Source organism: Erythranthe guttata, chromosome 10 (genome assembly GCF_056151865.1).
Source record: "Erythranthe guttata isolate IM_541 chromosome 10, IM_541, whole genome shotgun sequence".
Taxonomy (NCBI): Eukaryota; Viridiplantae; Streptophyta; class Magnoliopsida; order Lamiales; family Phrymaceae; genus Erythranthe; species Erythranthe guttata.
The window spans coordinates 4,369,990-4,386,967 of NC_142542.1; the positions used below are offsets into that span (position 1 = coordinate 4,369,990).

At 36.8% G+C, this 16,978-nt stretch overlaps 3 protein-coding genes and 1 long non-coding RNA gene across 4 annotated transcripts; all 4 read right to left on the minus strand.

The window, feature by feature from the left end:
• Positions 1-1,642: 1,642 nt before the first annotated feature.
• On the minus strand, positions 1,643-3,073 carry LOC148767322 (uncharacterized). The gene is made up of 3 exons (XR_016033825.1): positions 2,476-3,073; positions 2,276-2,345; positions 1,643-1,983 (listed from the first exon to the last, which is right to left on the minus strand). It is a non-coding gene; the product is annotated as an uncharacterized LOC148767322 (long non-coding RNA).
• A 2,446-nt stretch (positions 3,074-5,519) lies between these two features.
• NYC1 (NAD(P)-binding Rossmann-fold superfamily protein) lies at positions 5,520-9,096 on the minus strand. The gene is made up of 10 exons (XM_088824986.1): positions 8,475-9,096; positions 8,038-8,116; positions 7,809-7,944; positions 7,664-7,738; positions 7,370-7,559; positions 7,186-7,254; positions 6,945-7,084; positions 6,675-6,797; positions 6,405-6,597; positions 5,520-6,001 (listed from the first exon to the last, which is right to left on the minus strand). The coding sequence occupies exons 1-10, from the start codon at positions 8,838-8,840 to the stop codon at positions 5,804-5,806; spliced, it is 1,569 nt and encodes a 522-aa protein (XP_088681112.1). The 5' UTR covers positions 8,841-9,096; the 3' UTR covers positions 5,520-5,803.
• Positions 9,097-9,538: 442 nt separating this feature from the next.
• LOC105949959 (Mal d 1-associated protein) lies at positions 9,539-12,153 on the minus strand. Its single transcript, XM_012973265.2, has 2 exons — positions 11,781-12,153; positions 9,539-10,205 (listed from the first exon to the last, which is right to left on the minus strand). Exons 1-2 carry the CDS (start codon positions 12,011-12,013, stop codon positions 9,824-9,826), a joined length of 615 nt encoding a protein of 204 aa, XP_012828719.1. The 5' UTR covers positions 12,014-12,153; the 3' UTR covers positions 9,539-9,823.
• A 697-nt stretch (positions 12,154-12,850) lies between these two features.
• Positions 12,851-16,380, minus strand: LOC105949956 (serine/arginine repetitive matrix protein, putative (DUF936)). The gene is made up of 4 exons (XM_012973260.2): positions 15,080-16,380; positions 14,762-14,947; positions 14,594-14,685; positions 12,851-13,676 (listed from the first exon to the last, which is right to left on the minus strand). Exons 1-4 carry the CDS (start codon positions 16,205-16,207, stop codon positions 12,956-12,958), a joined length of 2,127 nt encoding a protein of 708 aa, XP_012828714.2. The 5' UTR covers positions 16,208-16,380; the 3' UTR covers positions 12,851-12,955.
• Positions 16,381-16,978: the final 598 nt, after the last annotated feature.

A 16,978-nucleotide genomic window follows, 5' to 3' on the forward strand; every position in this document is an offset into this window, starting at 1 on the left:
CCATCTATTTAGTATTTAAATAATCAATAATTAACTAAGTATCAAATTTAAAATAATATATGGAAAATAAAAAAATTAGGTCAATTTATTTTTATTTTTTATTTTTTATTTTTTTTCGGAGAAAAAACTCCTATGCAATTAAGAAGTATAAAATTTCTCTTGTACAAAATTACAATTAACTCATTCAGCCAAAGTTTGAGCGAGGGCAATATGGTAAATATGATGACCACACATGAATGAATGAATGATAAACTGGTCAGAATTTTTAGGGGGGGGGGGCGTAATTTTAGTGTAGGAGAACGTGGGGGGCTAAAACACAAATAACATGATATGGGGGTTGACGTGGCACGATTCAGCAACGTGATTGGTCCCATCCTTGACCTGTTACCACCAACCGTCAATCGTGAGTTGTCAGAATATGCTGGTTGGCGGGGACGATCGAACGGCTGAGATCGATCATTTGGAGAAATCTGGACCGTTTATATAGAGTCAAACCGTTTTCCACGTTCCACAGTGAACCGAGACCATAATTGCGGTTGGAGGCGTATTGGGATTTTGTGGGTTGTACGTTGTATTCAAGCCTGGCTTTGGAATTCAATTCATTATTTATTTTAGATATATGTTTCAACTTTCAATTTCAATAATGTTTTATTTATTTATTTATTAATTAGTTATGTCATAATACTGCACCAAAATTTAATTAATTAATTTCGTGATGGACAGGTCATAATCCATAATCTTACACGAGTGACTTATATATATATATTTTTTAAAACACATTTACAAAATTGTCTTTATAAGCAATTGGCACTACTTAAGAATTACTGCATTATTTGTTTAAAATTATTTTTCATTTTAAAATTTCAATCGAATATTTTGTTTTTCAATTTCACTCTTGTTAGTCTAACCCTCGCAAATATTAACTCATCACTCATTCATTTCATTTAATAGCAAATGTCGTATCCTGAAATTCAAGTATATTCATTGCCTTATTTGCTTTCTTTAAACAACATATATATTTTGAATCGAACGGAGTACTAACTAGATAATGAATTAAAAAAAATTTTTGAAAAGCAAAAAAAGTCATATATAAGATACAAGGGATATAATAAAAAGTAGTGGTAAACGAGTTGGCTAATAATTAACTTAATATATTATTTTGTTTCATGCAAGAAATGTCATAGCGGTTGGAGCAAGTGAATTTGTGTCAATTGACCCAAATTTAAATCCTCTTGCCAACGGTCGCTAAGCCGAGCTTGTGACACATAGTTAGCGTAGTGTGATTTACGGGGATAATTACATTTTTGGTCCCCCAAGTTTGCCCGCTTTTCCGTTTTGGTCCCCCATTTACCGCAGTCAACAAAATACACTCTCGTTTTATCAAAATTTAACACATTTGGTCCTGCCGTTTGATTGACCGTCTGACTTAACAGTCAACCGTCATGTGCCACTCACGTGACTTCAAATTAGGGCTTAATTTGCGTTTTTTTCCCCCAAAATCACCGTTTTAATTCCAAATGAAGTATACTTAGTTACATGTATGTTGATATTACTATATTAATTGAATCAAAATATCTCATTTGGAAAAATGATTAGCAAGTGGTTCTCATTTGAATTCGATTTGATTAATAAACTAGTTTAATTGAACAAAATATGTATTTAAATTAATCAACACAAATCACATTGAATTGAAGCCAAACCCAATAATACATTTGATAATTACAGTTGCATAAGAAATGAATAAAAAATAACACTTTGCGCCAATAATGGAAAATGTGACACTACAAACTTTGCTTGGATTAGTAGTTCCTCCATTTCAGACTTCATCAAACTTCCCAAAAATCGAACAGCGTGAACTCACTGCACTGCGTTTTAAACAAAACGAGAACATAACTCACGGACACGATTGTATATCCTTTGGCTTTCATTCGTCTGTCCGCGATGAAATTCAACCAGCCTGTCGCTGTATCTGAAATACATCATCTGTCACAAACCAGTCGAAAACATGTAGTCAAACTTTTAAGGTATCATATCTCAAAAAATTTATACCAATCGAAGACCTGGAGAATTTCATGTCTTAAAGTGGCGAAAACAAGATGTGGGAAAAAGGGTGATTCTTTCATACTTTACAAAGACTCGATTTTTAAAACCTGATTTCTCAGAGTTACATTTTGAGTAAACAAATTCTTGATCGTGTTTCTTGCACATTTTTACTGCACTGTTCTTTTTGAGGAATTATATAACTAAAAAGAAGCAAAAGAAGAGGATATTCTACCTGGCAATAGTTGCATAAGCAACTTTTTGATTTAACTCGAACGCCCATAAGTCGAATCTTTTGATTCAGCCTGCATGTGCAGATAACAAAATTATAAGAAATATGATAAATACAGAAAATTTAAACAACAAAATGTACTTAGGAAAATAGACAAAATCAAGAAAATTCATCACTAACCAATAAAAGCAAAAAAAAAATACCTTGATTTCAGCATTAGACCCCGTTAAGTGGTCAAAACCCCACGATTCCTGATCTTTCAGTAATCAAGAAAATAAAGAAAGAATATTTTATCTTCTGATTCCACCGATCTTCGATTTGTGCCTTAAGCGGTCTATATTCACTACAGCCTCAGCCAATCTTATATTCCAATCTCAAGAAACCGAATCTCCACTAACTAATCCTCTCTCCTCCAAATCCTTCAAAATTCCCTCACCATTAACACAATCATTTTCAGACAAAACGGCACTAACAAGAACGTAAAAAGTGGTGATATTCGGACAAACACTCCTTAATTTCATCTCCTCGTACAACGCAAAAGCACGAGCAATATCACCACTCCGACATAAGCCAGTCAATAGCACATTGTAAGCAACTACATCAGGCTTACAGCCATGATTCTCCATCAACTTTTTACAATCGAGCGCCTCCGAAAATTTAGATTCTTTACAAAGCACGTGAATCACCGTCGTGAAAGTCGGAACCGTCGGAACAATTCCGCCCCTCAGCATGCGATTAATTACCAGAACGCCCTAATTTGAGATTGAGAGAGAGAGAGCGTGGAGAGATAGAGAGAGAGATAGAGAAATGGTGATTTTGGGGGAAAAAACGCAAATTAAGCCCTAATTTGAAGTCACGTGCGTGGCACATGACGGTTGACTGTTAAGTCAGACGGTCAACCAAACGGCAGGACCAAATGTGTTAAATTTTGATAAAACGAGAGTGTATTTTGTTGACTGCGGTAAATGGGGGACCAAAACGGAAAAGCGGGCAAACTTGGGGGACCAAAAATGTAATTATCCCGTGATTTACGTCAATCTATTACACGAGAGTGCAGGTTTATCCAATGCACCTAAACGAATGGCTAGTCCCATCTAATGTTCAAGAGGTACATATTATGTTGAATTAACAATTAATGAGTAGCTCCAATTGGTTTCTCTCCTGATTATATGGAGCTACGCACAGTCACACACACGCGAATTTTCACAAGGGGGCAACTAAAACAAATTCCAAATTTTTCTCACTTCAGTACCTCCAAGTTTAAAAACATTTTTTATAGAAGTTTTTACAACTTTTTCTTAGTTTAAAACCATAAATAAACAAAATAGTTAGCAAAGTACAAAAACGCCCTTCATCAACCAAAATAGAATTTATACAAACAATTTTTTTATTCCTCTCTTCAATACCAAGGAAAAAAAGAAAAAGAAATCCTCTCTTCTTCTTCCCAAACTCAAATCCCTTAAACCCTATCTTCTTCATCTTCTTAAATCCTCCAAAACATCTCCAAATTCAAAAAATCAAAACCTCACAAAACTTATAAAATGGAGTTATAAGACAATAATATGGTAGTATATATGGAAAGAGAACCCATTAAGTTATGTATTCATGTTTTTTTTGAGCTTCGAAGTCGATTTTGAAGTTTTTTTTTTTTTTGAAACCCGCCGGCAATTTTCGACACATACATGTCGATTTTTGGGTCAATTTTCGACACCAACGTGTCGAAAAATATATTTAGAAAAAAAAAACAAATTTCGACACATACCTGTCGAAATTTGGAGAATTTTCGACAGGTATGTGTCGAAAAACACTATTGGCAAAAAAAAAAAAAAATTTGACAGGTATGTGTCGAAATTTGTTTTTTTTTTCTAAATATATTTTTCGACACGTTGGTGTCGAAAATTGACCAAAAAATCGACCTGTATGTGTCGAAAATTGCCGGCGGGTTTCAAAAAAAAAAACTTCAAAATCGACTTCGAAGCTCAAAAAAGACATCGATACTTACCTTAATGTGTTTCCTTCCATATATACTACCATATTATTGTCTTACAACTCCATTTTATAAGTTTTGTGAGGTTTTAATTTATTTAGTTTTGAGATTTTTTAGAAGGGTTTGTTGTGAGGAAGAAGAAGGAAGAGGTTAAGGAATTTGTGAAGAAGAAGATGGGTTTGAGGAATTTTGTGTGTTTGTATTGAAGAAAGAAAAATGAGATTTTTAATATTTGTATAGTATTTATTTTCATTAAGGGTATTTATATCATTACTTATTTATTATTCAATTTTTATTTTTTTGGTATTGAAGTGAGAAAAACTTGGGATTTGTTATAGTCATTCCCTTTTCACAATGTACTTTTTTTCTTTTTCTTTTTCTTTTATTATTATTATTATTTGTTTAATTGAGATAATTTGTTGAGACATAATAATTAGGTAGCATGCATCACTTACTAAAGAGTAAAATCCAAGAAAATTAAATAAATTGGTTGGGCAATTTTGTTACTACAAGTGTTTGTAAGTATTATAATATTTCATAGAAGCTAAGTTACAACAAGGACAAGCACATGTAATGTCTTAGTATAGATACATTCTTGTCTCTCCCCCTCTTTCATAACTAGGAGCATCCTATGCATATCACATTCACTAATCAATGTATTGTATGCTATATATGGTGCTCTAATTATATATACATTAGTGGAGTATGAATTTATAATGCAACTTCTAAAATTTTGAGTCCAAGTTGTCCGATTGTTTTTAAAATATCCTGATACAAAATATTTTTGAGGGAGTTTTAATCAATTTTCCCATTGATTAAACATCTCCGAGTTGATTAAGATGCTTGATTGATTTATTAAACTTCTCCACCTTGTTTTGCAAAGAACAACGGTCCTAACTCCTAACAATTAATGTAAACGGGACCATATTTATCGTCAAAGTTTGATTATTTAGTGTTGATTATGATTATGAAAGCGTGGGGCACGACCCACGGCTGAGTCCTACCCCCGATTAGGGCAAACCCACTCGGATTATGCATTAATTACATGTATTTTGAGAATTGATTATGTGTTTCTATTGTTCAAATGAAGCTCTTCCTTGAAATAAACACGAATGAGAGAGAGATCGTAGAATGTTCCGGAAGTGTGCGCGTCTAATTAACGTAAATAATTAAGTACCACAAAAATAAAACAAATAAATAAAATATGTTACTTATCTAGATAAAAAGTAAAAATCCACATATACATGCATAGAGTTAAAATTTGAACAAACCAACTTCCTTAGTAGATAAAGTCGTACAATCGCAATAAAATTGATCGAGCATAAAATGAATCGGTGCTGCTACTGCTACTACTCGTTCTATTTCTTCTTCTTCATTCTTCTTGGTGGATAATATAAACATGCCACGCGTGTCGGAGTTTAGAGGGAAGAAGGGGGTGGCGACGAGAAGTTCCCTCCCGTATATATACACTAAAGATACAACTTTTATACATGCAACTTCGTACGTGCATATACATACAAGTTTGAGACCGATGGATGTTAATTTCAATTTAGGTTTCCAGGTGGTAAGGTAAAGGTAGTTGTACTCGAGAGGATGATGAATGCACAAACAACCGAGAGTGAAAAGACGGAAACCCAAGTGTTTTCCGTGTACATCTCCATTGCATCGGTGAACGAGAAACGGGTTCTACTTTCAGCCCAGTTACGTAGTCTATCTGCCTCAGCAGCATACAACGCTCTTCCCTGAAAATGTTATCGATTAGATTGCATTAGTTCATTTGAAAAGAATAAATTAATTTAGATAGAGATATATAACAATTAGGGAAAAATACATGTTTCGTCCTTCAAGTTTGTATCAATTTCACATTTGTTCCCCATGTTCACAAAAAAACACATTTGGTCCCTAATGTTTTAGAAATTCAACATTTTTAGTAATTTCCGTCAATATTTCGTTAGTACTGATGGAATCAAGTGTGTGCCCATCACTGTCGAAAAACAGTAAATTGACTAAAAGGACCGAAAGTGTTAAATTACTGAAACATGAGGGACCAAATGTGTTTGTTTGTCAACATGTAGGACCAAATATGAAATCAGTGCAAACTTGAGGGACGGAAACTATAATTTTCCATAATAATTAAATACGTACCTGATCATCGAACCAGCGAGCCCGTCTGACCCAAGCAGTGACTAGAGCAAGTAAAATTCTCGGTGGAGTTAAATAGTTAATCGACTTCCCACTTCCCTTCACAACCCTCATTCTCGGGACCAATGTTCTAGCAACTGTCTCCGGGAGCTCACATATGATATTGAACATCTGCTTGTTTTTAACACTCGCACCGCTGCATGCCGCCATGTCAGCAATAAATAAATAAATCGGAATATTATTTAATTAATAGAAAAAGGCATTATTGGATACCTCAACAGCAACTCCGTGAGGACCATGCCTGGTGACGCTGTGTGGACTCCGACTTTTGATCTTTTCGACTCCTTAAGTAGCGACGAGTGAAGCTGCCTAAGACCGCATTTCGTAGACCCGTAGCTATATATATATATATATATATATATATATATATATATATATATATATATATATATATATATATATATATATACATAATTAAAAAAAATAAATTATGATAATTTTTTTTTTCTTTAGAAGAAATGAAATTAAAAATAAGATATTTACACAGCTGTCAAAGGAGTGCTAGATCCACCCGACCCTGCACCGTCCATGTTAAATATATGACCCCCGTTTTTTTGCGTGTTCATCACCTTTAACGCTTCCCGACTGCATAGAATGGACCCCACCAAATTTGTGTTCACAATCTGTAACATGTGTATATTAAAATTATTACATCAAATGCCCGTGTTTAATTAACTAGAATCGTGAAAGAAAAAAAAATGTGAACTAAATTTCAGGCAAAAACCTGTTGAATGTCGTCATCGTTAAACTGCAGCAACGGCCTGAATCCCTTGTTCGTCCCTGCATTGTTCACCTGTGTATGTACAAGGATAAACACTATTTAAGCATGCTCGATTTTTTTATTATTTTTTTTTTAATTTTTTTAATTTATTACTATGGATTTGGAAAATAATGAAATAGGTAATTACCCAGATATCAATAGAACCGAGTTCCGCCACAGCAAAGTCTGCTAACTTTTTGACGTCTTCGGGTTTAGAGACATCACACGGAATTCCCACTACTTTTCCGTGCCTTAAAGACGCGGCGCCACCTGTCGCAACCATGGCTTGATTCAGATTCTCCGATAGTTCCTTAATAGTCATGTCAACTGATTCAGAGCTGCATGCATGCCCGATATTATTAATCAACTCGACCGGATCAAAAACATGGCCCACACAAACCAAATTTCAATAATATAAATAATATTTATTCGTAAATTTTACCCGCGAGAAGTAACAACAACTCTGTCACCCGAAAGTATAAACTCTCGTGCCAAAGCTTTTCCTAGTCCTCGTGTACTGAAACAAGAATATTTTTTTTAGATACCTTACGGAATTACTCGTTTTTTTTTTCGATGAGAAAAGATACCTTCCGGTGATAACAACATTGCGCGGACCGGATCGACTGACATCCTCCAACACCAAATTAGAACCGATCATGGTTCCGATAATAATGCCACCGAGCCAACTATACCAAACTAACGCGTTCATTTGATCATCCCCACCTACAAAACATATTCAAATTTCAAACACTAATAATTTTTCGCAAAATCAGAAAATAAAAAACATAACGAAACAAACAACAACAAAGGGCTAACCTGACAACTTAAACCCAATTAAAAGTATAACTCCAGTGCTCAACATTGTCACTATATATCTTCCAATGTGCATAGAAATCTGCCCACATAAAAAAAATAAAAAATAAAAAATAAAAACATACCTAATTAAATTACAAGGGGGAATTGAATTAATCAAGGGAAAAGTTCAATTCTAATCCCTTAAATTTGCACAGATTTCACATTTGGTCCCTCATGTTTCAAAAATTCAACAATTTTAGTCATTTTCGTCAATTTTCCGTAATTAATCGTGTGCCCATCACTACCTTAACTAACGGTAAATTGATTGAAAGGACCAAAAGTGTTTAATTTTTGAAACATGAGTGACCAATTGTGTTATTTGTGAACAAATGTGAAATCGATGCAAACTTGAGGGGTGAAAAAAAAACTGTAATTTTCCCAATTAATTAAATACTTACAGAAAATAAAGTATCTTCGAGTTTCTCCATAGCTTCAATGGAGTTCAATTGGGAGCGCAAGCTGGGTTTGGAGACTCTCCAAACTGAATTTCTAACAGCGGCCACTAATTTGTTCAGACTTTTTCTAGATCCATAACCATTGCTCGTCATCAATTCACCTCGATTTTCTTCAATCTTTTTGTTCTTCTCTTCCATCCCACCACTTCCCTCTTTCGACCTGAATGATTGTATGCAGAATCTTCCGCGGCCCTTCGCACGAACCGGGTCGAATAGGAACCGATGCCGGAAGAGTAGCCGCGGCGGCGGTTGCCCGGTCTGGAGGTGGCTGTCTAGCGGTCGAAGGTTCAGCTTCGCCAACGTTGTCATTTTTGGGGATAAGTTTCAGTGTGTTTGTTCTATACGCTTTGGCCAAGAAGAGTTTTTTTTTTTTTTTTAAGGAATTTTGCAAGCTTTTAAAGTTGATATGTAGAGAGAGAAGTGGGAATAAGAAAATATCTAGGGCAGGTAAAGGACAAGAGAGTTTGCCAAATTGGTTGTAGAGAGAGAGAGAGAAGAAGAAGAAGAATGTAAAACATGATAGAGTGTGATGACCACACGTTATAGCAAAACCTCATCTTTACGTTTGGTTTTCTTTCTTTTTATCTTAGAGTTTCTTTTTTCCCTTCAAGTGGGGACTCTCTCTATATATACTTGTCGGGAAGTTAGATGCTACCCCTGGATATTTACATTGCAAGAATTTGAACCGTAGGTTTTATTAAATAACTATCCATTAAGCACACAAACACATAAGTGTGCATGATTATTAGTAGATTTACGGCTCAAAACCAAACAATGCAAATAACCAGGTGTAACATCTATTTTTCGGCTGTGAAAATGACAAAATTTGGCAATGGACAGCTATACATACAGACCATTGAATCTCATCTAATTTTCTTGAAAGCGAACGAATGAGAAATATGTCGTAGAATGTTTACGGACGTGTTCGCTTTTAGTTCACGTCAATTATCAAGTACCGTAAACAAACAAATGAACATATGTTAGTTATCTAAATAATGAATGTCGCGTGAGATGATCTTCCACCGTGAATTCAACTCAACGTGGTCAATATTGTCCTGTAATTTACACAAGAAATTGAGTAAGACTTTTACAATTCTCTACTCCGAAATGGTAAACCACCGAGATTATTGCAAAAAAGACCTAACTAAGAAACACGACAGTTTTTAATCCTCGATTGTTGATTACTACTTAAACTTAGCGATCGCAGCAGTAAAAAAATCACTAAGAAAAACTTAACTTGCTACTTTGAAATTGGGCAAAAAAGGGATTTTAGTCACTCTATTCACAAAAGATCAAACATCTCTAGCCAAACCGGAAAGATCAATATCTCCATCAGAATTCTTCTCGGGAAGAGCTTCTTTATGATTGGGACCACCTTCAATGTGAATTCCGCCACCCTTGTTGTGGGGTGTCGGTAGAGAATCGCGATCGTATATGTGCGGAGGAACCCCAACTGAATTGAAGAACTCGTTCTTCATCTCTTCAGCTGCTTCAAAAAATCGGCCAATCCCACCCAATAAACTACGTTCGATAGCTTCAATATCATTACGCAAGCCATTAAAGTGAGCTGGTCCATCATGCTCTGCCGACTCGAATGGAGATGAACCTTTATCCATTTGGTCTGTCACATCATACTCAGTATACTCTTTGACAGATTTTATCATCTCACTGGGCCTAAGTAAAAAAAGAATGTCAAATGAATGATTACAGGTACTGTAACTTGAACTATGCAACATGATACTTCAAATGCAATTGAACATGGAGTTTCACCAGCACATCTAAATGAAAGCTACATCAAGTATTCTTAAATCTCATCATAAATCATACTAGTATATAATTAACTCGTCAATTTCCCAATCACGCTAATTATTCAGAGACCCTAATCATATTATGTTCATATCGGTATACGTAGGTAATAAAATTCATAAAATGCGTACACTAAATGAGGATCTTAACAGAGCAGGTTGGCTTAGCTATTTCATAGAATGTACCAAGCTAACCACCCGTAGCACATGCTCGAATCCAGTTGAAGGAAGGGAATCCTTCGTTACATAGGTGACAAGTTTAATATCGACACTCTGCACCTCTAACATTCTAGCTCATCTCATACTTTCAAAGAATAGACAAATTTATCAGTATCAAGATCTAAACACGTTTCTCATTATAAAAATCAATATCAACATTAAAATACTAAGAATAAACTAAACTGCACATACCTCCCTAAAGTTAGGTGTATTTACAGCTAGACCCTTTAGGGAGGTTTGTGTAAATTTTCAACCCAAACATTTATGGTTATAAGTCCGTTTTATTCCTTTCTAGAGTGTGATTTCAGACAAAGAAGGAGATAAACAGAACCAAGAATGTAACTCTCACTGAAATGCAATGATTATTAAAATAAAATAAAAACTGCAAATAAGAAACACGTAAAAAAATCAACATCAGACTCAAGGAAATGATGACTAAGTAGCAAGTATGGATCAAACTTCAAAGAATAAAACATTCAAAAGATATAATGATTTAACCAAATCGAAATCAAATGTTGAACTCAAGAGTTCAACCAAAGTGCAAGGAATGTTTTCGAATAATTTGTGAACGCAACGATTTATGTTGTGTTATGCAAAATGCCTTTGGCATAACCTATCTGTCTATCTAGGCTTAGGAAGTCACTGAGACACCAATCCTACTTCAAACATGTAGAGTTGTTTAATTCCCGAAAATTTCTCACTTGATGTTTTTTGATATCTATTTGTAACATTAGTCTACAGAAGCACTAAACCTAGCGGATTCCGTTTATACTAGCAGAAGGGACAAAGAGAGAGGTCCAGCACACACAGACATACTTCCTAATTACGTCAAATTTCTCATCTACATATGCTATTTCCAAAATCCCGAGAAACCCTTACGATATTGTTTTGTTGCCGGTTAGTTTACTAGATCAGGCTATTAAGAAAATCTTCATCAATTTTTCTTTGGTTTTCCTCAACTTTGATCTAAGCATTCCACCTATCCTTTCGACTAACTGGTGTTTGCCCTAACAACAAAATTAGTTTTTTTTCCCAAACCACACAGCAAGCAATGGCGTATGTACAAGTACTTAATTCAATCAGAACAGACAAATAGAAACATGAATTTCATGAACAAAAGGGGAAATTTCAATTCCTTCAACGAACTAGACAAAATCAGGAAATTGAAACGCAACGAAATAATAAGATAAGAAATCGCGCCAACATTCGGGGCGATATTTTGTACCTGCCAACACAGTCTTTGAAAACCTTCTCTGTTTTCTCGCACTTGCGGACAAATTTCCCAGGCTCAACTTCCTCCGTTCGGCACTGTGAAGTCACGACTTTTCGGGTGGCGGAGGGACCGCTGCCGCCGTTACCGTTAGGGTTTGAGGAGCCACGAAACTCGCCGAGGTCACCTGCGGAGGAGGAAATACGGTTGGAATCATCATCGCCATCGTTCTGCCACACCCACCCCATTGTCGATGCTGCTGTTTTTTTTTTTTTTTTTTTTTTCTGAATTGCGTGAAACTATTGAATTTCTGCTTCAGAGAAGAATCTAGAGAGCGTTGTAACGTGTAAGAGGGGTCTTTTAACCTTTTCGCAGTGCAGGGCAGGGGTAGTTTCGACATTCCCTGATTCAAAAGGATTATATGTTTTCTTGCGGGGCAGGGGCAGTTTCGACATTCCTAATTCACCCAATTATATGTTACCTTGCATCAAAAGACGAAATCTCTCGTCCCAGGATCCTTATACCTTGGCCCGACAAGTATTTGATGGATGAATATAAATTAACGGCCCGTTAGGGTAGTAGAATCGGACATGGTGACCACAAGAAACCAACGTTAGGGTAATAGAATTGGACCTGGTGACCACAAGAAACCAACGCTCGCATAAGCTGAAACTACCACATTACACTGCCAGTATTCGATCCTATGAGCTCGCAACAACTTACCATCCTGGAACCAATTGAACTATATCCATGCGGGTTATTTGATACTACCTGATCACCGTTGATCTGCACATAAATTACACACTACTTTTATTGTGAGGCTGCTGCTTCTTCAAAATGTCATTTGGGTTATTTTAGTAGCTAACTTCAATCACTAATTTCTCATTAACTTGAAATTCATTTCGAGAATTTAAACTTAGTTTAGCTTTTATTTAATCAACTTATTTTCATTTTAACAAAATAGGATCCTCCTAATCATCGGAACATGATTTAATTTTAATTTAATTCCCCAAAATCCTCCCATCAAATCAAACCATTCAATCCAAACGCAATTAAAAAAAAAAAAAATTACCCAAACAAGGAAGTTCAAGCAATTTAAGAAATTCAATTCATATTACCTGCATCGATAGTATATTACAACGAAACAAGAAACATCATTTATATCAAGAACAAATAGCATATCATCAGCCTCAAGTTGAGGCTGTTGGAGATGTATTGTCAACCGTCGTGCCAACATGCTGAATGACGAACCCGTAAATCTTCCGTCTCAGGCGCTCGATCTTTTCCATCAAAACCTCGTTATCCCTTTTCGACACTATCCGGTCCAACCACTCGTTGACTCGCTTCAGCTGCGATAAAATCGCTGCTATTGGTCCACAGTTACTAACACCAGTGTTATTATTACCACAGTTTCCGAACACTCGAAAACCAGCATCGAGAGATTCCTCAACAAACCTCAAAAACCACATTTGCATCTCAAACTGCAAACTTTTTCCAAGTTCGACTGTCTCACTCATTCCCATGCCCTTACTCCATGTTCCAATTACTGATAAGCCCTTCGTGGTATTATTATTACTCTTGACAGGTCCACTGAGAGGTAGTTTTTTCTTCGAACTTTGTTGTCCGACTTTTGACGAACCTTCAAATTTTTCGTTTGTTAGAAGGGAGACGACTTCGAGATTTGTGGCTAGAGCAGCTTCCACCCAAAGAGTGCTGCTGCTGCTGCTGCTGGATTTTGATTGGTCTGTTGAGGTGCTGTTGTCATTAATTGTTGTTGATGAATTATGGAGAGACGAGATTGATTCAGCTTCTGCTGTTGATTTCAGAACATCCTCGTAAATGGACATGAACCGGTCGATTGTAGGGAGTGGATTTTCAGGCTTCGACATGGCCAGGAGCTCTGAAAACATGCTGCGAATTTTGAAAATGTTAATAATGCTTTTTCGAGATCAATTGAGTGCTATATAGTAAATTTAGATGACCATAGTTCATCAGAAAACAATTTACTATTGGAAGCTGTCGCTCAGTAAACAATTCAGTCTAGTATTCTGAAATTAGTGTCCATTTCAATATTGAAGTTCATATTCCCTCAAACCTAATTCTTCTTCGAATAATACGCCTACTTCAAAACCGAAGATTTGATAAAGTCTTACATTCATATCTATGCACACAAGTGGTTTCATCTTCCTCACATGGATCCAAGTCAAAAGCAATAATAATACAGGGGATATACACCTTTTCGCCCAGAAGTGAAAAATGCAGAGCTGAAACCACTGAAGCTTTTTAAAAGAACTGAACAACCCCCTTTTCTATTTGAATATAGTGCAGCCAACATTTTTAAACACCAGACGATGAAATAAGTGTTTTAAGTTGTTATTTAGACTGCAAGATGTCCAAAAAAACAACAGACAATTAAGGACAGTGGTGATAAAATAATTATGACAACACTACTTCAAGATCAAGCTCATGTTAAACACGTGGCCAACTAGGTACCCCGATCACTAACAAGGAATTAGAAAACTCGAATAACATAAGTAAATATGTATATACATGAAAACACAACTGAATGAGCAAATAATGCGAAATAGTCCGACATAGAGCGTCTTTATTGCACACATAGATCATCACAATGTAACAGGTTGATCAAAATTAGTCCATGTGAGAGTAACATCATTTTGAAATTAGCTCATATAATACACGATCATAACCTATGTTGAAGCCTAATTAATTTTAGGTTTAGACTCAGGCCATGCAATTGTTTACCCTATTAGCATTAAAATGAATACCACCTAAAATGCATACCGAGATATATGCCATAAGAGTAGTACCTCAAGTTTCTAACAATAGATTCCGTGGCGATGGCCTCCTCCAAAGCTTCAGCAGCAGCCACTGAAGCAGCTCTTCTCCTCTGCATGGCATCCTGATATGCATTTACAGCAAACTGATCAGCATACTATCACTTAAAAGTTTTATACAGTCTCCAAATTTTTGTGTACCTTTCCAAGTTTTGCAAGATCAGAAGAGACCAAATCCAACGGAACACTCCCATCAGTCCATCTTTTTTCGTGTATGGTGATAACCGGACCTGCAACATTTACTTTCTCCTCCCCCAAAGGACTTCCAAAATTCTCATTGTTCGGCAAATTCTCATGTACATCACTCAAACGCCTCGATATAGCAGCCTGGACAAAAGAATAATGTCAATGCAAATTCTTTATGATCTAAAAGGCCCAAAGATACTTAATTTGATGTTATTGCAAGGAAATGTGCACCTAAAAACACAATTCCAATATTAAGTATTACTGTATTAGTACCTGAGTTCTCAAGATGGCCTGCAAATCCGGTTTGTTCCTAGTTCCCACCTTCTCTTTATGCTCGGACGAGCTTCCACCACTCGACGCCGATGCATCATCCCAACTCTTCCTACTCGGTTTACCGGACCCCGCAAGCCCCTCAGAAATCTTCGAAATCCCAGCAACAATACCAGCCATCTTCTTCTTTCCCGACGAGTCTAAAGCCGGCGACACCTTAAGCCCACCCGATAACCTCCTTCCCGGAGACAGCGACATCCTCCTCGCCGCCACCGCCGGACTCGCCTGCCGCCTCACACCACCGGTCGGCGATGGCTGCCGGTACCTAGACGGTACGATTATCGAAGGCTCCCTCGACGTCCTCCTGTTTTCTTCCTTGGCTGAGACAAGGCTAGGCACCACACATTTCTGTGGCACAGGGGAAGAGGATCTTTTCCCCGACTTGCAGGCCGGTGACTGATCCCTCTCTGCCGCCGCCGCGGGTTTTTTTCCGGTGGACGCCGATCTCTGCTTCAATGCCCCTGGCGATGAAAACCTCTGCGATGTCTTGTCGGAAACAGAATTACCAGTCACATTGACATTCACATTCTCTTTCGGAGCAATCACTGGCCTGTTACTGTTAACCTTACTACTCTCTGTGAATTTCTCTTTAATCTCGTTCTCCTTTTTTCCTGCCCTAGATAAATAGGCGGCGATGGGATCCACAGAGGGGTCGGAGTCTGAAACAGGCTGAATGACGTACCCGTTCTTAGAAGGGGAGATTCGAGTAATTAGGGGTTCGGGGGTTCCGATGAAGGGGTGGCGGCCGGCGACGGGGCGGAGGTTGACGGGGGTAGGGACCGGAGGGGAGTCGAAGAGGAGGCGGTCGAGGTGTACGAATTGACCTAATTGGAGGCGATTGGCGAGGATGAGATCGGTGTCTCGGTCGGAGAGGGAAACGTAGGTGGAATTGAGGGAATCGGAGAGCTGAACGTAGAAGCCGTGGTTGGGCCAGAGGGAGTCGGCGGTGGAGAGAGCCGGCATGATTCCGATGACCTGGAGGAGTGGGCTGCGGTGGTCGCCGGTGACTTTGGTGGTGGAGTTCATGGATTGGAGGAGTTTGAGAAGAATACCTGGGGTTAGAGTCGCCATTTTTGATTTGGGGAAAATTGAAAAAGGATTTTCTTACTACTATCAATGGAGATTTTTTCTTTTTTTTTTTGTTAGTGTTGGGTGAAATGAAACATTGTTCTGTAAATCGGAGATGGGAGGAAGTAGTTAGGGATTTTGATTTGTGACCGTTACTCAATTTGAAATTCAAAATCATTTCTTTCTTTCCTGTTTGAATTATTTAACGGCTGTTCTGTTCTTGGGTCCACACTCTGGTGAAGGAGAAATGATAATTGAGAGGGTAAATTACAAACGCCCCCCTGGCGTAAGGTTTATTAATGACAAAAGCCCTCATTTTTCTATAACTATATCCACCCCCGCAATTTGTAAATTTCTTACATTAACACCCTTTTGTAGGGGGTGGATATAAGACGTTTACAAACTGCAAGGGGCGGGATGTAGTTTTTTTTTTTTTCTTGAGGGATGTAGTTTTTCAAAGGGTTTTTTTTTTTTTTTTTTTTTTTTTTTACTTTACCTTAGGGAGATGGTTGTAATTTAATTGAGAATTTGAAAATTCGACCAATTTCATATGACTAGAAAAATGATTAGATGTTAAATAAAATTTTCAACTTTTTATTACGATGAAAATTGAAATGAAACTTCCTAATTATTCTGATTTCAACCAAAAAAAGAATTCCAATTTTTTAATATTATTTTTGTCAATTACTTTTATTGAAATTAAATTATATGTGAACTTCTCGATCGAATTTTAATTTCCAAGAGTAATTCGAAAAAAAAAATCAAAAATATGTT

Coding starts and splice junctions, on each gene's coding strand:
- NYC1 (XM_088824986.1), bottom strand. CDS start 8,840: ATGACAACGTTGGCGAAGCTGAACCTTCGACCGCTAGACAGCCACCTC. Junction 8,117..8,474: donor TCGAAGATACTTTATTTTCT/GTAAGTATTTAA, acceptor TTATGTGGGCAG/ATTTCTATGCACATTGGAAG. Junction 6,002..6,404: donor CTCGCTGGTTCGATGATCAG/GTACGTATTTAA, acceptor TAACATTTTCAG/GGAAGAGCGTTGTATGCTGC.
- LOC105949956 (XM_012973260.2), bottom strand. CDS start 16,207: ATGGCGACTCTAACCCCAGGTATTCTTCTCAAACTCCTCCAATCCATG. Junction 14,948..15,079: donor AGGCCATCTTGAGAACTCAG/GTACTAATACAG, acceptor TCTTTTGTCCAG/GCTGCTATATCGAGGCGTTT. Junction 14,686..14,761: donor ATCTTGCAAAACTTGGAAAG/GTACACAAAAAT, acceptor AATGCATATCAG/GATGCCATGCAGAGGAGAAG.
- LOC105949959 (XM_012973265.2), bottom strand. CDS start 12,013: ATGGGGTGGGTGTGGCAGAACGATGGCGATGATGATTCCAACCGTATT. Junction 10,206..11,780: donor TTCAAAGACTGTGTTGGCAG/GTACAAAATATC, acceptor TTTTTTACTTAG/GCCCAGTGAGATGATAAAAT.